The 22597-nt window shown below is 41.6% G+C and overlaps 1 protein-coding gene and 1 long non-coding RNA gene across 23 annotated transcripts in view; both read left to right on the forward strand.

Annotated features, from left to right (window-relative positions):
- Positions 1–22597, forward strand: part of SDK1 (sidekick cell adhesion molecule 1) — a 664468-nt gene that overhangs the window by 408452 nt on the left and 233419 nt on the right. The window contains exon 2 of one of the 22 annotated variants that reach the window (XM_044979070.1): positions 10916–11074. The exons of 19 other annotated variants lie outside the window; for them this stretch is intronic. In XM_044979070.1, the coding sequence (XP_044835005.1) occupies positions 11056–11074 (19 nt within the window). In that variant the 5' untranslated portion in view covers positions 10916–11055. The remainder of the gene's footprint in view (positions 1–10915; positions 11075–22597) is intronic. 2 more of the 22 variants (XM_044979071.1, XM_044979073.1) reach the window with 2 other exon arrangements.
- Positions 17301–21550, forward strand: LOC123343746. The gene is made up of 3 exons (XR_006572340.1): positions 17301–17720; positions 20521–20589; positions 21417–21550. It is a non-coding gene; the product is annotated as an uncharacterized LOC123343746 (long non-coding RNA).

Here is a 22597-nt window from a genome sequence, read left to right on the forward strand (position 1 = left end):
TGAACAGATGAGCAAAATAGCTATCACCCAGAACAAAATGATGGAATAACTATGCCTCATCAATTTGAAAGAGTTTAAATTCAATATGTGGACCCAGGAAAGTATCTCCTTTTATAAGATCTTTATTTGAATGGAGCATTTGTCTTTTGATCAATATGGTGGAAAATATAATTTGAGCTACGCACTTTTTAGATTTTTACATTATAGATATTAGGAGACTGGTTCTGCAAACATTTGTGTGAATAGTTCTTTCTTAGATTAGTGGTTTCTTTGGCTTGGATGGGATTACAGACCTGGGTAAGGACTACTCATATGAGCGTTTGCAGGACTCCTGGCATGTAGTCTGATGGAATACTAATGTGTCTCAAGTCAGACAAAAAGGGGACTGTTCTCATTCAGATACAAAAACATAAGTCAGATTGATGCTAACTGAAAATGCACATACTGAGGTGAGAGTACAACCATGAAAAGGTATTAATTGAATGTTTGGGCTGGAAGAAGAGTATCTTCAATTAATAAATTGGGAAAAGCACTTAGTATGAGCGGTCAATCACAACAATGCAATGTGAAAGTTCAGTGGACTCTCTCTGGGTGCATGTGGCTTTGCCTTATATTTATGTGGCTTGTTAAAGAAATCTTAATAAAGTTAAATATGAATTGGTAAATTCCAGATTTAAGTTTGTGCATAAAACCTGAACCCCTCATAAATTATATTAAATTCCAAACACTATAAAGGAGGCATGCTAGAACTTTTGATTATCTGCTATCCACTAGTTTTTGTGAAAAGATATTAAATGTTTTCTATTATATAGTTTAAACTGTTACGATGGAGTGGTAAAGGGCTTGGGTACTTCAGAAACTAAACTAGTGATATTGTCTGTGTTGCCAACAAAACAAACAGTTGTATTAGACAAGATGAGAGAAGGTCAGAAACACCACCTTTGATTAAACTGTGGATGAGAAATCAGATATTATGTTCATTGATGGAGAAGGCAATTTGCACTTCATAGGCTAATGCAGAGAAAAATTATTGAATCAGGCAGACCTCTTTGGACTTCATAATGTCTGCTGAATTCCTATTTCAAATATAATGCAGAATTTATTTTGATAAATTACTCTGGGACAATTATATATTTTGGTTATAGATTGGAATGTTGCTGATATCCTGCCATCACCTGTGTTGCACATATGGTCGATAAAGTATCTGGGCTATTTATTTCTTCTTGTTGTTTTAAAAATTCCATCTATCAGTGTACATTCATAAATAAATCTTTTCTAAAAGGCTGTTACAAATGCTTTCAAAGGGAGTTTATAATGGAAAAAGTGACAGACCCTTAATTATGGTGGCAATGAAAGGCATGTGTGTGTGTGTGTGTGTGTGTGTGTGTGTATATATACGTGAGTGTGTGCAGAGAAAGGTGGGAAAGGGAATGGAATAATAGCCTGTTGTAGCAGGGTGCTGGTGCAAAACCACCTAATTAACCCCTGCCTGGTCAGCTCCAATCAAGGGAAACAGATTGGGGCTGATGGAAAGGCCTGATGCCGGCCTGAGGATTGGCAACACCTGCTGGCCTGACAAGCCAAGGGCTATAAAGGCTGGGAGGGAGTCAGAAGACAGGGGGCAGTAAGGGAGAAATCAGTCAGGGTGGGAGCTGGAGGCTGCCTAGCCGAAGGCTGACTCTGCCTGTAAAGTTTGTATATAGATGGACACTGGTTGCGGGACAACTTTCAGTAAATAAAGACATGGGTGTTGCACAACCCTGAAGCCTCTGAGCCTTATTGGGGAGAGCAAGCAGGCCCCAGGAAGAGAGCAAGCAGGCCCCAGGTCGTGAGCTCTGTTAACACCTGTTTTCACAAGTCTGGAATGACTACATAACTTCCAAGTGGAGGAGTGACCAGAAGCTACAAGTGAATTGTGTTAGGGCATTTCTAGCAAAATGTAGGTAGATTGTATATTTTGCTCTTCACCTTTCTATTGTAAATGCCTGTTAAGAGAGGGAGTGCTTAATTTTGTCAAAATATTTTTAAAACTGGTTGTGTTCAGTAAAACTCAAAATACATAGACCATGAACATGCTGCTATTATGGCCCAGGCAATTCTCTATATGAACCTTTGCATGCACAGTTTCTTTAGAGGTGACTATAATAATTTCTCTACACTACCTTTCAGTACTTTACATCCAGTAAAGATGCTATCTGAAAAGGGGTACTGTGCCTTTAAAACAGAGATTTCTGAAGTCAACTGACAAATCTTTATTGAATTCTTTAAAGGATAAGATTTTAATTAGGTAGTCATCCTGTGTTAGAGTTTCATATGGGACTGATAATTCGTTTGTTTCATGTTAATGTTGTAAGCAATCTTGGTGACTTTCAGTCTCTGACTGCAGCATTTATACTAGTTTCATGATCTATCAGTAGGGCTGGAAGTTCAAAACTAATCTCTGTATTACAGTTATAGATATTAGATTTGTCAAAAATGGTTATCTTTAATGGGACAATATTCTGAAAATATTCATCACAAGTGAACTATCATTTAGATCAGTAATGTGTGATGTGAACACTTGCCAATCATATTTTAATAAGAGCATTGCAAACAAAATGGGATTAACCTGCACGAGTTATGTGATTTATAGGAAGGTTTATGAATGACTATACACACCACACGAGTAAAACTTTCTGCATAGACCACCTTTGTGTAATAGTAGTAGTAGTCTTTGAAAAAAACACTGGACTGCAGTCAATCACTTCTACAGTTTTGCTCTGTTTAGCACCTTTAGAATGATTTCAGGCATGTAGAAGTAGGAAAACTAAGAGTTTTACAGACTATATATGCTATTAAGAATAGTGTATTCTGTGAAACATGGTGGTTTTTGAAAAATCAGATGGGAGCTAGGTTTATTTTATTAGAAGAATGACACAGCAATATGTATTACGTGGTGTCAGTGCAGACACGGGTACTGAAATATCAGTTTTAGAATGGAAATAGAGTTGAATTGAATTGCATGAGCAGTGCAGAAAGAAGGGAGGCATGCATTAAAGTAGTTGTGTACTAACTCTGACGTCCACAAATGGAAGGAGTGCTTATGTTTAGTTCTGTAGTTACTCACTTTGATGAGCCTTTAAGAGTAACAGTGTAAGGCTCTTCTCCTTTTTATCTTTGATCTCCTTGGGACCTGTGTAATCCATGTTTTAAAAAAGAATCCTGGCTAACTGCCCATGCAGATTTGTAAAGCTGATCAACACTGCATGATAGATGACATAAAATACCACTGAAGAATTCAGATCTTGTCTGGAGGTGAGAGGATGGAAATGTGCTGCATCAGAGAAGCACTTATAGCTCTGGATGCATTGCTGCTATCAGGCACAGCAATTGTAAATATATCAGCTTTATGAGCCTTGCAAAAGATGGAGAGCAGTAACATTTGTTTAAAGAAGACATTGTATGCAGTCCACTCAGAAGCTGTCAGTCATTTCAGGAAAGGATGAGAAGCCTTTGTAAGGAAGCTGACTTTTAAAGGGGTTATTAGAGATAAGTCTCCTCCTAAATCAATCTGCTCTCATGAACAGGGAGGGTCATTTGGAGTATATTGAGTTTTACTCTCGTTTGGTTGAGGTAATTGACTGTTGCAAGGTGTTTTCTGTTTCTTGCATGATCCTCAGTTTACCACCTACTGCTATGGTGTCACAAAACTGTAAGTGAATAAGAAATGTGAAAATAATCCTTAAAGCTAGTGTTTTTAGTGCTTTTCTGGAGAGAATTTGGTCATTTATATAAGGATGGATTTATGTTAACTTGGTGCTCATTCAACGTGTGATTATTATTTATAATTTTTTGTGAATGCTTCTTTACAAGATATCATCATGATCCTGAAGTAATTCACAGAGACTGATTTGTAAAACATTCTGAATCAATTAAGGCTTTAATCAGCAAACTTCAGATGGCTTCTGGACTAATTTTACCATTTCCCATCATCATGAACCTAAGCTGAGAAAAGAAAACAATTAAAGGGGATGTAATTATCTGTCCTGATTAGTGAATTAGAAGAGTTTGTGTTTATTCCGTCCCTGTGTAAAAGGGGAAATCTGCTTTGAAAAAACAGTTCAAGGGAGCTGCTGAAATGCTAAGGTTTTCAGTGCAAAGTTAAGATGTTTGAGCGGAAGATGCAGTCAATGACTATAACACAAAATGGAGAACAATATACCTAGTTACCAAGCTTGGGAGAGTCTGGCCTCTCAGCAGTGCTCTACATGATGCTTTGCAAGACCTGGGTTTGTCTTTGGTGCATCAGCGGTGCAGGTTAACTGGTGTCATCACACATTTGGGCTTTTGAAGCATGACTTCAGTAACCATTACTTTTTCAAGCTCTCCTCAGATGGGTCACTTCAAATGACCAAACAGTGATAGTCTCACAGAGGCCCATGTGCTTGTATTTAAGGTTGTGCTTAGCAGCGCTGGGTAAGAAATGGAGGAGCAAAATGCATGTCTCAATGATCAGGTTGGGAACCTGCTGTGACATACCCAGGGTCCTATCTTGACCAGTGAGTGCTTATGTCACTCTTGACCTTGCGTGCCCTTTATGCTGCTTTGTCACTGTAGTCTCCAATTCCGGCCTGCTCACAAACAGCCTCCAGCATGCAAGTCACCCTCAGCTTGGTCTGTGTGTGAGCTGCAGCCAGCCACACCTAGGATCTTATCTGCTTATACTGCAGGGTGATCTCAACACACCCCTAGTCCCACATTTCCCCCCAGAAATGTGTCTTGTACTGCCCAGCCCTCTCCTGGACAAAACAAGCTTATGGAAAGTCCATCATTTTATTAATAGAAATGATATGCACATATTCTTTTATCCCAAAGGGAGTTTCCCAGACACTTCAGTTCAAATACATTGGATTAGATAAAACAATAAAACAAGTTTATTAACCACAAAAAGATAGATTTTAAGTGAATACAGGTAATGAGGTGTAAAAGTCAGAAATGATTACAAGAAAAATAAAGGTAAAGTGCAGCTAGTGCCCACCTTAACAAACTAAGTTAAAATCAAAGCAAAGTTTTTTCTCACTGTATGCTATCAATAGTCTTATTGGCCAAACTTCTTGCACCAGGGCCGCTTTCCCAGTTGAATGGCTGCTCCCTTTGTTCCTTCTGGTACAGTAAATCGATGGAGAGAGAGAGAATGAGGAGGAGGGGTACATGGGCGTGTCTGCCCCTTCTTTTTATAGTCCCGTCTTCCCTTTGAGAAGTATTTCCATCTAGGAGCATAGCAAAAGGCAGATAGGGGCCAGGAATTCCATGCTGTTTCTTTGCTAAGATGTAGATTTTTTCCCCCACTGCCCCCTTTCCTTCTAAAGCATAGCCACTTCACAGGTAATGGCCCTGTGACTGGTTCCCCTTGGGGTGTCACCTAGAACTGGGGTACCACTGAGTTCCCCTGACCCACCAGCCAGGGCTCCCTTTTACACTATACTGCTGTGACAAGCCACCAAGCCCTCTCCAGGCTCCAGTCTACACTTTCACCAGCACACATACAGATAGACGCACCAAGCTGCAGTTACATGCAGACACTCTGACCAGCCCCTGTATGGGAAGGCTCCAGCGAGGGCACCTCCCAGTTCCTAAGGCATGCACCCCTTCTGGAGTATTAGCCCAAAATTATACCATCTTGCACTGCACAGGGAACTGTACAGTGTAAGCTCATGAAATTTGCTCCCTCCCTCAATGTGGAGGGGAATATGCAACAGCTTTCTGCCCCGAGTTGTGATTCCCACACACTGGTTTTAGATAAAGCAAAAACAAGTTTATTAACTACAAAAGATAGATTATAAGTGATAGCAAACAGATTAAAGCAGCCATTACTTGGAAGGCTCCCCAGGAGAGATAAGCATCTCCTAAGGCCTATTGCTCTCTCTAGTGGCCCCTCCCCACCCACTATCTAGGCTGAGAACATCTTGTCTGGTGGGTGTTCCCCAGGTGTAAACATTTGAAATATAGATACGTAGTCAGTATTCCTAACTTCAGATACAAAAATGATACATGCATACAAATAGGATAATCATATTCAGCAAATCATAACCTTTCCAATGACACCTCACATGCCTTGCATAAAATACATCATAATTATATCATACTAATATCACTATGAAGAATATGGGGTGCAGTGTCACAGGCTCATTGACCTTGTTTTCATCTGGCTGAGGAGTCAGTTTGCTGTATGTCTTTGAGGAACTGGTTTGGCCACTCCCCAGACTTGGAACATGTTTTAGGGCTAGTCTACACTGGCAGCGCTTTAATATGGCTTGTGTAATCGCGGAGGAGCGCAGCGCTCTTAAAAAAAACACCTCCACAAGGGGCGCAGCTCCCAGCACTGGTGCACTGTCTACACTGGCACTTTACAGAGCTGAAACTTGCTGTGCTGGAACTGGTGTTTTTTCACACCCCTGAGCAAGAAAGTTGCAGTGCTGTAAATTGTCAGTATAGACAAGCCCTTAGTAACACCATATGATGGAATCTTCTAACTTTTCACACAATGTTGCCATGTGTCTTTTACCGGGACAATAATGACCAGGAAATTATGAGTTTTCATATGATACCTCTCAAGGCCTACTTTGTACAAAGATTATTACAATAATGGACACGGGTACATTCTGTCACACTTGCCTAACCTGGGATGCCAGGTTCCTCCTGCAACCAAAATTAGTGATTTTTAAACAAAAGTAGTTTATTTTTGAGAAGGGCTTGGAAATATTATTTGAATAATTGTTTCTTGAAAGAGAAATTCAAGTTTCTAGGTAATAACCATCATGAAGATGTGGCTAGAAGAATGTCAACTACATCACTGTGCATCTTGTTCAGCAAATGTGAAGGGTCCCATTAGAGATATGTGGTTAACAATAGCTGGGTTCCTCTAGTCTTGCTTTTTTCATGTTATCTCAGTTCCTGGCAGATTAAATTCTTAAGGTTGGATTGCGGCATTTCAGGAGCACTTACCTTTTCGGGGCACTCTGCAGCCCATTTTGGTGCAGCCCCAAAAGCTCTGAATTTAAATAGTGGGATCATAGTTGACTAGGGATGCCATCACATCAGAGTGCATCCCCTGCAAGTGCAGGGTATATTTGTAGTGCCTCAGTACAGGAGATATTGAATTCACACTGTATGCATACCTGTGTACAATGGAAAAATAATACTGAGATTTCCCTCTTACCCTAACTCCCCTCCACATGTCCCACATCTGTAGCTTTTTTTCTTTGTTTTGAGATTTGGGAAAATTAAACTCTCTATTTATCTCTCTTCCCCTCTCTCTCTAAAAATCAGAAAAATATCACCCACTTTAAGTGAATCCAGACTGTGGAAATCAAAAATTCTTTATACTTTGTGGCCTGCCTAGACAGGACCCACCTCCGTATTCCTTTTTAGTTCTGTTCCATTTCAAAGGCTTAGCACCCCTGGCCTTTGCACTCCCAACGCTGACACTACCAAAAGGCCTGAGATTTTTTTTAATGCAGTCCTGAGGGAACAAGACGTCCTTAAAAGCCTTGAAATCAATGAGGCGTTGGCACATATGGGACAGCTTGCTGGGTAAGGTCCTTAATGTGCAGTCTGATTCCTCCATGCATCTGCCACAAACTCCTATGTCAGACAGCTGCAAAGTATCTAAGGCCAGAAGAGGGAACAAGTAATGAATCTAGAAATTGTATGTGTATTTGTAACCCTTCTGCCAGGCCGAATTGATAGCAGCAAGGGCCAGGTTCAATACATAGGGGTCCCTTCCAGGGGCGGCTCCAGGCCCCAGCACGCCAAGCGTGTGCTTGGGGTGGCAAGCCGCGGGGGGCACTCTGCCGGTGCTGCGAGGCCAGCAGGCAGGCTGCCTTCAGCGGCATGACTGCGGAGAGTCCTGCGGGAAGTCCGCCAAAGCTGTGGGACCGGCAGACCCTCCACAGGCAAGCCGCTGAAGGCAGCCTGCCTGCCGTGCTTGGGGCGGCAAAATGCCTAGAGCCACCCCTGGTCCCTTCCCTACAACGTAATGCAAAACCAGCTCGAGCCCCCACCCAGTGACCTGGGAAAATCTTACACACACCCCTGGGAGCCTCGAAGAGGCAATACTTCCCCTCTCGCAAGCACAGAGTCTCAGTGTAGCAGAAAATGTTTAATAACATGAGATAAACAACATAGCATTAAATTGGGAAAACACCTCAACTAGAATTCATAGACCAAACCATGAGCAAAGACCCACTCCAGGAAATTGGGCTGTGTTCTCTTCCCTGCGCTCTTGAGTCCAGCAACCCCAAAATCACCCCAAGACTCCAAAGTCCAATACCCCAAATGTCCCTAGAGTCCAGCAACCCAAAGATCACCCACAGTCCCAAAAGTCTCTGTCCCAGGTCAGTGCAGCCCCAGAGTTCAAGAGTCTATCTGCAGGGGTTTTCCCTCCCGCCAGCCTGGGTAGAAAGGGGCACCTTACGTGGTCCGGGGCCGACTGCCCTGCCTCTCTGTGGGATTCTGCTTCCGCCTTCCCCACGAACTTCTCCGCTCCGCTCCACTCTGCCAGCTGCTCTGCTCCACCAGCCATCCTGTGATCCGCTCCAGCCGTCCCTGCAAACTGCTCAGCTCCGCTCACTCCGTGGGCACTCCAACCGTCCCACAAACTGCTCCGCTCTGCCAGCTGCTCTGCTCCACAATATAGCTTCAGGCTCCCACACTAGTTAGCACAGCTCTTTAGTGATTTCAGCTCTTAGTGAGTTCAGCTCAGGAACCTGTAACTTAGATTCTTAATGGAATAAAAAATCAGCTCTGGTATTCAACAGTGGAGAGAGGAGGAGGTGCAATTGATGCTTCTAGCTCACACAAGGAGCCCACTCCCTTGTCTAGCACTCAATTGATGGTGAGACTCTCTGTCACAAAGCAGTTTCACAGTTCCTCATCCACACAATCAGGGTGACAACACTCCACTCCTCCCGCCCCAACAACAAAGAAACTGGGGATCCCACAGCTGCCAAAGCAATCATCCCAGGCTGCCGTGGGCTATGCCAGGCAGGGTGGGTGTGCCTATGCAAACACAATCAGCTCCTGAAATTCTTTTCCACACTCTCCATAATTCACCACCAGATGTCAGAGTAGAGCTCATCCTGACTCTGCTTACATATTCATGGAAGGAGTTAGGGGAACAGTGTTGGAGATTTCCTTTAAAATAGAAGAAGAAAAATCTTTGATTCCCTAACAGATGCAAATTATCACTCCAGAGCTGCTTGTTAATGTGCTGCAGTTGGTACTTGACATCACATGGCACTGGAGCATGAGCAGTAAACATCGCACCAACATTTAATCATATCCCTTCTGAAGTGGCAACATTGTCTGAACTGGCCTCATGCAAGAGATGTAGGTACATTGGTAGGTGGTGGTGTAAAAGTTATGCAAAGGACATAGACCCAGTTATCTACTGTACGAGTCAGTGGATAATCAGGTTGTAGGTATGGTGGAAGAAAGCTTAGGAATATATCAGAGCAAATTCATGGTCTACTGCCACCACCAGCAAAATTCCTATGAGTTCAATTGTGGGAGGCAGAAAAAAATGTGAAGATACGTATAAAAAGCATTGTTATTTATTAAAGGGGCCTGTAAACGAACAGGAATTAATAAAGAATTAAGCACTGATATTTACAGTTCATAAGTGAAAATCCACAAAAAAGTATGTTAGCTATGTGTCAAATGAACTGATAAAACTGGGGTAAAGATGATTTCACTTGTGTGTAACTTCTGTTTTGGCATTTGTAGAATTTTTCTAACAATTTCAGTTTAAATGAGGACAAAATATAGAAAGATTTCAATATACTGTAAAATTTTCTCATATACCCTGGTGTTTGTTTCTGTAAAAAGACTTATACTTCTCTTACTGCTTTTCCATGGCATTAGCAGGGTTTTCGCTTAACTGGGAGATAAGTAATAGTCTGCTAGGAGATGATATTTATCCTTTATATCTTCCCAGAGCTGATCAGAATACACAGATTGCATAAAACCTCTCATAAACCCCCTTTTTCCAACTCTAGTGTAATTTCTATTTGAATGTTTAGCAGAATGTTAATCCTGACATATTTAGCTGCCACGATGAAGGATTGCTGCTGCATTCTGTGCAAAGTTCAGAATAAATGCCCAGAAGTCTGGTGAGTTATAGGTCATTTACAGTAATTAGACATAGATGTAATCAAGTAACCTCAGTATTATCCAGCAGGAATGATAACCTTTATTGTTTATTAATGAACAGTAAACAAGCCTGTCAACAATCACTGATTCTGAAAAATTTGCCATATAATTTATTCCAATAAATGGTATCTGTACAGAGAGGATGAGTCCCTTGATAACACTGGGGTTATTAAATACTGTTGAGCAAAATCTTCAGTGTAAGGAGATTAAAACTGTCTACATAAGGAAAATACATTTTATTAAAGAAGAGACAAAGAGAGAGGACGGCATTATCAAAGTTGACTTTATAGTGTTGGTGACACCCAATTAATGGCTCACTGTTTTTTTTAGACTTAATTTACATTACTGTTATACGAATTAAAAACTCAATAGAGGTACAAATACCAAATAATATCCTATCCTCCTGCTAGAACACAGCCAGTACAAAGACCCAACAAAGCTCTCATTTATGCAGAATAACACACGTTCAATTTTAATCATATTGTAATTTATGCTGCTTTAATGAATATATTTGGCTTTCAGAACAATAAAATGGGTTATCACATTATTATAAAGGTAATGATCGATGCTGTTGTCTGCTGCATTTCACTTTTCAATTAGGAGGATCCATAATGATACGTATATGTGAAAGAAGTGTATATAGATTCCCTAAAGACCTTCAGTTTTGCTATTCACCTAATTCAGCATATTATCTGCAATTGATGTGTTATGCTTCTTCTGGTAGGATCTGGAATCCTCTTTGAACACCACCTTCCCCTGAAGGAGCAAGAAACAACTGTACCTACATTATTTGCCTCTGTTACCTAATGCAGCAAGATGAAAAAGTAAAGTCTGCAGTGTCCATGATCTGCAAATAAAAAATAAATGATGCTATCAGGTGCATGTGAGTAGCCGGTAGAAAGGGAAATCTGAAGTCTATTGACTTTTGTCATTAGTGACTAGGATCATGCTAATTGTGACTTGTTCTGTTTCTGGAATTCATGCTGTAGGGAATTTTACTTTTTTAAACAAAGGAAATAGACAGCAACGTGTAACGTTGTGGAACAAAGATTTTCTCTGGTTTTCCTCACTGAGAAGCTCAGATGTGTATGGGCATGTAGAAAAGTCTGCCCAAAAGACCATCTCTCTGCTTAAAGAGAGAGATTGTGGTTTGCGCAAGTTTTCAAGTAAAATAAAAAGCTATCATAGCACAATGCCTTCTGCACTTTTTTTTTAGTTCATTTTATTCCTAGTGGTAAGAAAAGTAAAATGCTATTAAAATTGATATTAAAAATGCTAGGCAGGGTTTATTGTCCCCATGATAGTACATTTTCAAAATGTATCTTTTGGATTTGTTTTAGACCATTTAGCAATTGGCTGTCATCCTGTGATGAATGTGATTTTGGATTGTGGACAGTCCTTTCCTAGTATTCTTGTCACTTGCTTTTCCAACCAGGCATAGCTTGTAAAACTGCACGCTCATTCAGTAGCTCTGTCACTGTTGAGACTTCGTACATGCTCATGAAGCAAACAAAAGTTATTGGTGAGTCTTTTGGGGAGATTGGGGAAAAAGTCATGCTTTCCTTTAGAATGTTTTCTGTGTTTCTTAATGCAGGCATGTTTAGTGTTTGCTGTATGGAGGAGTTTATTGCGTTCTAGAGAGAGAGAGCTCAGATTTCTGAAAAATACCCTAAAATTCTGCAGTATAAAATCAGGGCCAGGTAGAGGGAGGCATATCTCCCAACATTTAAAGTGGCTAAAGCGGGACACAGTGCCACTCAGATTTGGCCCATCTGCCCCTCTGTAGATGGAGACAGAGAGGCAGACAGACCAAATTTAATTGGCATTGCGACCTAGCACACAATGTTGCAATGCCACTCAATTTGGCCCAGCCATCTCTTCATAGATAGAGCTGGAGGGGTGGTTGGGCCTAGGAGATCAAAGCAGGACAGTCCTGTGAAACTTGGAACTGTTGGGAGATCTGGAAAGGGGCTAACTTTTTTGTGCAACATTTTACCAGTTTGTTTTGCTCAGTTTTCACTTCCTTATAGACTTCCAAGGCTCTGGATGTTTCTCAGATTGGCTTTCAAAATGCACTTCTGACTTGAGATTTCTAAATTTTGTAGTGTTGAGCATTGGATCTCTTTCTCAGAAATAACATTGTCACCAATCTTTAGTTATTTTTTGGCTTGTGGAGAGAAAACATGGAAGAGATAACACAACACTTAGACATTTATACCCATATTTATAATCTATTTTATACTATACCCAGAAACACACACCAGGTATGACGGGGGCATGAATCACTTGTGCAATATGCACACTGATTTCTCCTCTATAAGTGATAGGATTAAATGATGATTTCCATATGTCCCAACATCCCTTCAACTCACTGTCCAGCCAGCATGGAGGGCTAACCTGAAGTGTCAACATCATCAAGAAGGGCAGCAGTTGTTGGGAGCAGTCCATAGAAGAGTAGGTTAGTGAGAACACACAAATGCAGCCACTCCATTTTAAAAAAAATGAGTCAAAATTGTTTCTAATAATCCTTAAAATACATGGAGTAGGCTAAGTCATTCAGGGTAATAGAAATAATGCCCAGGTGACTTATGAACCAACCAATCTAGTTTGACATTTAAAAAGTAACGTGACAATTTGCAATCAAATTTTCAGTCATCCTAATATAATATGTGTGTGTATGCATGAAATTTACTCATACATTTCTGACATTTAATAAAATTGCTCTAATTGTTTGGACATTTTGCAAACTTGGGAACATGTAAATTAGGATGCAAAAATTTGCTACAAATATTTCTCCATTTAGAAATTGAGCTGATTCTGGAAAAGTAGCCGTCTCTCTGGTGTATTTTTTTTCCACCTGGTTTAATGGAGTTTTCAATCAGCCTAAGTAGATCAATGAATAGTTGCTTTACAAATTTAAATAAATAAGGTTCCCTTATATTTATTTTTTTCTCTTTCTTGAGGTTTATTGCAGTTATGATTACATCCAGAGCTCTGAGTGCTTTTACAACAGTTAAAGCTCAGTGATTAAAATAGTCACCACAGATTATAAAATAATATGCCCATATAATTCTGACTCACCAACCAATAATGAACATTAGATTCCTGTTACACCGTATACCCTTCCTCCTCCCCAAATGTTTGATTGAAAAGAGGGTCTTTGAAGTGTGTGTGATGTTACACTCCGTATTCTTTATGAATATATGCTTATGATATGGATATGACATAACTGAGATATACTTTATGCAAGATGGCTCATGTAAGATATCATTGGAAAGGTTATGATTTACTGAATGTGATTATTCAATTCGTAGGCTGATATCATTTCTGTATCTAGAGTTAGGAATATTGGCCATGTATCTGTATTTCAAATGTGCTTCTTTGGGTGTCACCCACAACTAGTCCTTCAGGTATAGCAATGAAAAAGTCAGACTGGGCTGGATGGTATGTTAGGAAGAAACAACAGGACTGTGAAGATACTCATCTCTCTCCTTCCTGAGAGTCCTTGGGACTAGCTGTGACAGTACTAGGTCAGGTGGTCCTGCCACCTGGTACAAAACACTATCTTGGACTTCTAGTAATTTTCCACTCACAGAAGGGGAAGGTCAAGTTTGGGAAACAAAAGGCTTCCTGCCTTATGTAAATTCTATTTAAGGCTAGGAGGGAAGGCATTCCAGACTCTCCTCCATGGCCTACCCAAGAAGAAGGACTGCTGAGAGAACCTGAAGGGACAAAGAAACCAACCTGAAGTGAAAGGCAGGGGTGAGTCAAGACTGAGACAGGGCTCCAGTCTCTAAGAAAATAATTGGAACTCTGAGCTACAGAAACCCTGTATCCTGCCTAAATTCAACATTTAGGGTGAGAAATTACATTTTGTAACCTGCTTCTTTAGTGAATCAAGCTTAGTTTGCATCTTTTGTTTTATTTGCTTAGTAAGCTGGTTTGTTCTGTTTGCTATCTCTTTAACCACTTAAAATCTGCCTTTTATAGTTAATAAAATGTGTTTTATTTAGTATTAAACCCAGTTTATGTAATTTATCACTGGGAGGGGAAAGAAGTTGTGCATCTCTCTTCCAATTGAGGAAGAGGTGAAATTTTATGAGTTTGTGTTGTGCAGATTTTTCTATACAGTGCAAAACCATATACTTTTGGGTTTATCTCCCAAAAGGGATGGGCATGTGAGTGCTGGGTGTGTCTGTGTCCGCAGCTGAGTGTGGCCCTATCTCTGTGTGTGTGTGTGTGTGTGTATTACAAGAGGTCGGAGAGCCTAATTCAGTAGAACAGGGAGAGGGAATCCAGACTGGTGGAGCTGGAGAGGCTCAGTGAAACTCCAGGTGGCATCCTGGATTGGGGGGCAGGTCCAACCCATCACTGTGTGTCCAAAAGGTTAATGGAGCTGTGTTCTGATGGGGCAGTTGTTGAAATGTTTGAACCACTGCATGAGTTCCAGACCCATGGGCACTCCCAAAGAACTCCTCACTTGCAGTCCTCAGCAGTTATGGGCAGCATGGTGTGGAGGGAAGTTTGACAGGAGTTCTGTTTCTCTTTCTCTGTGGTACTTGTGGGATGGGGTAGGTGGGGTGTGTTTTTCCTGCTTTGTGTCCTATAGTTTAATGAGCTATATCATATACCTGTGGTTGGCAAAAAAGGTGTGGAGGGAAATTACAACAGTACTACTACATGTTTACAGTAGTGTCTAAAGTCCCCAATCAAAATCACAGTCCCATTGTGCTAGGTGCTGTGCAAACACATAATAAGAGACAGCCCCTGCCTCAAAGAGCTTACAATCTAAATAGACCTAGATGTACAAAGGGTGGGAGACAAGTCATATTATCCCCATTTTACTGTGACAAAGTGAGGCACTGAGAGATTAAGTGATCTGCTAAGATCACACAGGGAGTCTCTGGCAGAGCCTTTAATTCAGGGGTCTCAAACATGCAGCCCGTGGGCCGCATGCGGCCCTCAGAGCTCTTCCCTGCGGCCCGCGGAGCTCCCCCAGTTACTTTCTGTCGCCGCCAAACTCCCCTCACCCCTGCCCCCCTCCCCGAGTTATTTTCTGTGCCTAAGCTCCCCGCGCGCTGCTCCCCAATGTTTGGGGCCGGGTCTCTCCCCTGGCCCCACCTGCCGCCCCCACGCGCCTCCCCCCAGTGTCTCCCGGCCCCCACTTGCTGCCCCCTCACCGCCCGGGAGCCTGCCCGGGAGCTCATGCTGACTCCACTCCTCCGCTATGCCGGCTTCCGGCATCACCTGCTGCCGCAGGGTCCTAGCGCCCCCCTGCACTAGGGCCAGGGCAGGCTGCCCTTCCCCTGCCCTTCTGCCCTAGTCCTGAGACTCTCCAATGCCCCGAGCCTCTCCAATGCCTCAAACCCCTCACCCTCAGCCCCACAGCCCTCACCCCTGCACCCCCTCCTATCCCCAAACTCTGTCCCAAAGCCTGCACCCCCACCCGCTGCCGCAGCCTGGAGCCTGCACCGAGCACAGAGCCTGCACTCCAGACCCCCTCCCCCACCCAAACTCCCTCCCAGAGCCTTAGGCAGTAAATCTAAGTGCGTGTTTTGTCCTTTGAGTGAGGTGCATTACTGAGTGTACAAATTCACTACACGAAACACTTGTTGGTGGCGCTTAGCACTTTCCAGGAGGGAGGGGGGAGGAGCGGGGAGCTGCACGCTTAGGGGAGGAGGTGGAGAAGAGACAGGGCAGGGGCGGGGCCTCATGGAAGGGGTGGATTGGGGGTGGGGCCAGGGGCAGCAAGGGGGCGTGTCAGTGATGCGGCCCTCGGGCCAATGCACTAGTCCTCATGCGGCCCTCTGGGTCATTTGAGTCTGAGACCCCTGCTTTAATTGAACCTAGATGGATCGCTGGAGTCCCAGGCTAGTGCCTTAAGTACTTGGTCAGAAATACCCTGCTTTTCCAATCTCAAATTTCATTGTGATGTACCTTTGCTCTCCAGTTGCCGACCCTGGTTATTTAAACTGGATTTCTTATGTGATGTTACCTCATGAAAAGACTGGAATGAACTAGAGAAAGGCCAAAGAGGCAATGTTTGGATCCAGATAAGGTTTAGAGGAGGGTATGGGTTATTGTCTACCTCAAAGCTGGCACTCAACTAGATTTCAGTTCAGATTTGATAGTGCTGAAGTCTCTTACGCTCTTCTCCTGAGATTTTGCCCCAATGTGATGGAAATCTTGTGAAATGAAGTTCTGCCATCTTGAATGACAGAATCTTACAAGAAGAGTCATATTAATGAGATTTCAGCAATTTCTGAGACAGAAAATAACATTTTCCTGTTTTGGAACCAGAGCAGAAACATAAGATAAAAAATGACCAAGGTTTTGACTTTTAATCCACCTTCCTCCAATTGTAAAGGGATTCAGATTCAAGGTTCCTGATTTGAATCCTTATCTAGTATTTAATTTCCAGAAAAAGAAAAGTGTATGGGGCTCACATATAAAGAAAAAAGCAGAAATAACAGGAATCAAAATGTAGTTTGGTCACTTATGTAGCAACATCCACAGTAAGATTTGGAATTGGCAAAAGCAGGAGATTTCAGACCCAGCAGTACCTTTGAGAATCAAATTAGGTGGATTGAGTGGGTTTTACTGGATGGAGGAAAAGTCCTCCTTTGGAAGGATTACATATTTTGGATATTTGGGTTTATTATGTAATTCTGGAAATTTCCTCACAGATGGGTGGATTTAAAAATAAATCAAAAGAAATAAATTCTCTTCACACACTTTTTTATGTTCTCCTGCTGATAGCCAGTTTGATTCTTTAAACCATGAAGAATTTGTAGGATGAAATGAAATAAAAGGAAACAAATTAATGTTTAAGGGTTCTGCTTGCCTGATAAAACAAAGAGAGAGGGGCTTGAGTCCACATCACCTATCCTAGCTTGTTTTTTTCTCTTTGCAGTATAGTGCTTATTTAGGGCCAGCTAGTGGTCCTGGAATCCCACTTTGCAATATAAAGGTAAAGCATCCTGAAAATTAAATCTTGCAGATATAGCATCATGCCCTTTGCATTGCAATGCTGCATTGTGATGTCAATGAGCCTTGTGATGAGGATAAATTTGGCCTAGAGAACATACTATTAGAAGTGGCAACGCTGCTTTCACACTTCTGTGTTGCATCATGTATATCAATTGCTGCTAGGGTTGCCAGGTGTCCGGTTTTCGACTGGAAAGTCTGGTTGAAAGGGGACCTGTGCAGCATCCGGTCAGTACTGCTGACCAGACACTAAAAGTCCGGTTACCACAGTAACTGCAATCGGACTCTGCCGCTGGGAGGGTGGGAAGAGCAGCTGCTGCTGCTGGATAAGAAGGGATCCTGCCAGTGCACGGCGTTTGAGGAGTGGGGCCAGCAGCTGGGCTCACCACCATAACAGCCCATCCTGGCTTCTCAGCCTCTCAGGGCCCCAGCTCTCTGCAGCCCCATGCTCCAGGGACCGATCCCCCCTCTGCCCTGCCATGCCCCAGCTGGGCAGACAGGCTCTGCATCAGCACCTCCCAGCCCAGCTCAGCAGGCAGCACGTGAGTCTCAAGGGAGGGGAGCGTGAACAACTTTGGGGGGAGGGTGAGCGATGGGGGTGGGGGGAAGTGAGTGACGGGGGGGCATGTAGTGTCTGGTTTTGAAACACTGGAAAGTTGGCAACCCTAGTTGCTGCTGAGAACTCTGGATGCTCCCCTCTCCCTAGCATCTTGAAGATGTTCTAGTTAAATCTGAACAATACTTCCATTTTTTTCTGGGGGAAACTAATGCAGATTTGTCTCTTCCTTCTGTATTCCAAGAATGGCACTTCCTCCCCTTATCACAGGGATTAACGTTCTTTAATAAATAAATACTCCTTATTCCCCACTCCAGGAAAACACCCATAAATGAAAGATTTGTCTGAGTAAGATGTGAGCCAGGAATACCGAATAGGGCCTATAATAATCATAGCAGAAGTTTTAAAAAAGAATCCATTGTTCTAATGTCAGATCAGGGGACTCTGACTTTTGTAATATCATAACAGTTAGTTTTCTCTCTCTCTCTGCTACTATGCAATTATTTCCCTTATTTCCCTTTTACATTGCTGGAACAAGCAGAATTGGAGGTGGAGAGAGGGCTACTGTTTGTAAAACCCCTTGTTAAGAAGGTGCTTTTGTTTCGGATTTTCAGTCAGTGAGCTGCTGTCTGGTTTTAACTCTAAACTGGAGAAAGACTCTAACCCCTTTTTTGATCACCCGTAGCCATCCTGCCTCCATTCATGGACAGAAGCCTAGGCTTAGTCTTGTTGTTCAGCTGACAGCTTTCACGGTCTCTGTGTTGTCTGTGGTTAATGTACCAAATTTCTTTTCCACCCCCTCAGCCCCGCCCTTAAACAAACATTTCCAGGCTTGAAGTGCTTCTCCTGCTTGTAGAAAAGTTATAGCCTGGGATGGAGCGTAACTGTGCTCTGATTAAAGTGATTAAAACTATATACAGCATGCATAATTAACCTTTGCGCTGGCTGTCATGGGGAGCTGATGCATGGAGCTGATACAGTATCTATCCATGGCAGCAGGCGTATGCTACATGACCATTTTTTTTCCTGGAGAATTTTAATCACTTGAGATAAAGAGCCAGGAGAGAGAGATCAAGGCTGTATTAATCCTCTCAATGGCTTTATAATTTCACCACTATTCTGCTGCTGATAATCAAGAAAAATAATGCTGCCTTAATCCTGGATGCCAAGGTCAATCATCCCTGAGCATTTTGATAGCAAGGATGTCATTATGAAAAGTTTTTTAATGAACATAATTTCCCATGCATGCTTTGGAGGCAGGGATGCATATGGGGATTTCATACTGGCCGTGCTCTAAAAATCTAATGAAAAGGGTCCCCTTCATCCCTGGTCCTGGTGAAAAAAGTTTAAAAAAATAATTGGTCTGTTTTGGAAGTAAATTCTTAACGTCTGGTCAAGGCAGCCACATTAGGCAATGAGCATTTGGAAGGTACAGTGGGAGGGCAGCACCAGGCAGTCAGCAGGTGAAGAGAGGCAGCAGGAAGGCTGTTCCAGGTGATCAGCAGGATCACAGTAGACAGCCAGCAGGAACAAAACACTACGTAACATTAGTTCCCCTTCCTGGAATTCTGCCAAGCTTCTGCACAGACATGCAATGATGCTTTAGAGCCACATGCTCCCTTTTAAGAATGTGCAAGCTAACGATCTTTTGGGTCACTGCTGCTGGTATGACCTTGCCAGATGGACACACAAACTGGAGAGAGGCTGCTGGGTCTTAGAATCCTGTTGCCTGGTTTGAATCCATTTTGTCATGACTTTGGAACATAGGAACATTGCAGAGGTCAGGTTCCCGCTGTCTTTAACTGGCACTTTATTCATTTCACTAAGTGCAAAGGGTTTTTAAAATCTGTTTTTCTAAAAGCCTGTATTCTGAATACTTAAAAAGCCTGCAGTGTAAATTATATTATTTACCATGACATTTAATATAATCCTGCAATAACTTCAAAAATATAAAAGAAAAAAAGAAGTGTCCATTCTTCAGACTGAGTACTCCCATCAATTACAGTAACTAAAAAGACAGACATGGGGTTAGTGCTGTAATTATTAGTAATATGGAATGCATGCTTTAAGAAAATAAATCTATTCTCTTGATTTTGGTTCTGGGTTATTTTTAGGCACAGAATATTCAGTTTGGGAAAAGCTATTTCATCCTTACAGCTCAAATTAATATGAGGCATGATTAGGGTGATTATTCCAGACTCCCATGTCTCACACCATTGGTCAAAAAAAAATATTCAAGCCCCACCTCTAGAAATATCTGTTATCACAGATTGCTAGATCCTGGCCTTCTCTCAATTTCACCAAGGTCCCAGCTTAAAGTCAAAGGGATATTAAAAGAAAAAACATTCAACGTAGAAGGGATCTTTGGATGCAAGTGAGGTAACTTAACCTCTGGCATCCAAACTCGGATGTATCTTTAACAGTACCAACCTCATTTACTGCTAGTCTGAGCATGAAACAATGCTGATCATTGTAGAAAAATATTAAATGCACTAAAAAATATACCCGAGTAAAAGTAATGTTAAGATTTTGACTTAATCCTACAAAAGCCAGGAATTTCAGAGTAAAGGGTTCTCATTCCTCACCTCTCACTGCTATGTCTATTGTTATTGCAGCCCATACATTGTATCTATGATCACATACTGTTCTCAGACAATAGCAATACCTGGGCAGACTAGTTAGCTTCCTCGCAATTGTATAAAATCCTTTATCAGGCCTTCAAAATCCAGGCCATTGGGATTCCTGGAAATACAGGAATTTTGTAATAATGGCCTTTCGTAATTTAGCCCTTTCATAGGAGGATGCAGCAAATTCATGATGAAAGAAGCTACCTGGGATTTAGCCATTGGATTTAGGTAAGATGGTGTCACAGAATTTAGATTCTCTAGAGACAATGCACATTGTTTTATCTTGAATGTGGAAGTTGTTGGGCTTTTTATGGCAAGATGAGTTATACGATCTAAAACATCATTTTTTCCCCCACAGAGAAATGACAGGGCTTTCTAGGGGCACAGCCAAGAAAGTTTTAATAGCTTTTCTGAGTGATAGTTTGGTTTGACCAAAACAAATGGCAGCCTCTCCACACAATACTTTTTGAAACCATAATATCCTAGAAGAAGATAGAATTGGCTTCATTTAATATACTAATCCTTGCTATTCAGTTTGCTGAAGTATTTGTAGAACCAGCCTTTCCCTAAAATACAGCCTGTTTTATTTTTTAAATAAGATGCTTCCTGTGTACATATTGCACAGGAAACCAAATACAATCTTTTTGTATGTCCGCCTAATTGGATTTGTTTCTTTTAGAATACATTTGAGGATGGTGCGAATGACATGGACATAGACATGGATGTGCACATTAGCACTGTCTAGGATCACATGTAGTGCATATAGCAATTAATGTGCAAAGAAACACAACAGGTTGTTGCAGTGGAACCCAAAATGGGCTAGGTACTTTCTAAATTTATAGGAAGACACAATCCCTGTTCCAAAGAGATTACAGTTTAAAAAAGTGCAAGTAAGTCCCGAGCTGTATCATTCTTGCGACTTGAGTCCTGAGTTTATACTGAACAGAAATGGTAATGGTGCAGAATTGTGTGGTACCTCTGTTTTGTGAGCAAACAGGCTTTTTTATTTTTAACTGAATAACAATTTTTTAAAAATGTTCTTTTTTTTCTTCTAGATGCTTCCTCTTGGTCTCACCTGTAGGAGCACAACTACCACTGAAAATTAGGCCACTTATTTAAGTACCTAACTCTGGAAGAGTTTTGCCTCAGGCCATAAATGCCAGTTGCTCATTAATTCCCCAGAAATGCCATGGGCTAAGGTTGTTATTGCTAATCTAATTCATTTGTTTTGTTATTAAACAAAACAAAAAAGAACTTGTTACCATTTTCCCATGGAGTCCTCATTTCTTTTGAGAACTGCAAGGATAATCAGTCTGAATATAGCACTGCTGTGGTATGAGGATTTTCTAGATAATTAATATACATTCCAATGGCCAGTCAGGTTTCCTTTCCTCAGTTCCAACCTGGAATCTGGGTTATAATTAAGAGTTAATGTCATTGGAATAGAACATTGTCACAGGATAATGGTCTCCTGCTGCTAGATAAATGTCAAGGCAAAGCAAAAGGTATTTCCGAAATAAAAAACATCTACTGTTATGGCATTATTAAACCAAGTAAGTGATATAGCAGGAATTATTTTGTCAGATGAATGCAGATGCAGAATCGTTAGTTATTCATTGTTCCATTACTGACTTGCCTTATTTGGAGTAACTAAAAGAGCCAACTTACTGTATGCTTCAGTAAAGCAGACGGCAGGTGAGCTATACAAAAGTTTTGTTTTTAATTTGTAAATGGAAATATTACTTTAATAGCCAACCTGGTTTCTGACTGTCTGAAGTTTTTTCTTTTAGTTTCTAGCAGTGAATAATTGTCAGGTGTTCAACATTCTGAGTGTTTAACACACGGGAAGAAATAATGTGACTTGAGTTGAGTTTCTGGATGTCCTCTCTGTGCTGTTTGTTATGAAGACAGTGGTGAATCCCTATTCAGAAGAGAATCAGGCCTGTCTAACCCAATATAATGTTTTCCTATTGACACTGCATCTGAAAGTCTGCGCTCCGATAGCCCAGATGTTATCTGCAGCAGTCTGTACTAAAAGCAAAAAGGGAAACAAAATGAGCCATGCCCTGTAGAGTAGTTATATTGGCTAATTGCACTAATAGATACAGTGGATTTTACAAAGGCTTTTGTGGACCAGAATTCAGGGCACATCACAGAATAAATCAATGGCAATACATTAATAGACTACTGCTCAATTCTTCATTCACTCAATGAAAATCCTTGATAATGACATTTT

Source organism: Mauremys mutica, chromosome 11, assembly GCF_020497125.1.
Source record: "Mauremys mutica isolate MM-2020 ecotype Southern chromosome 11, ASM2049712v1, whole genome shotgun sequence".
Taxonomy (NCBI): domain Eukaryota; kingdom Metazoa; phylum Chordata; order Testudines; family Geoemydidae; genus Mauremys; species Mauremys mutica.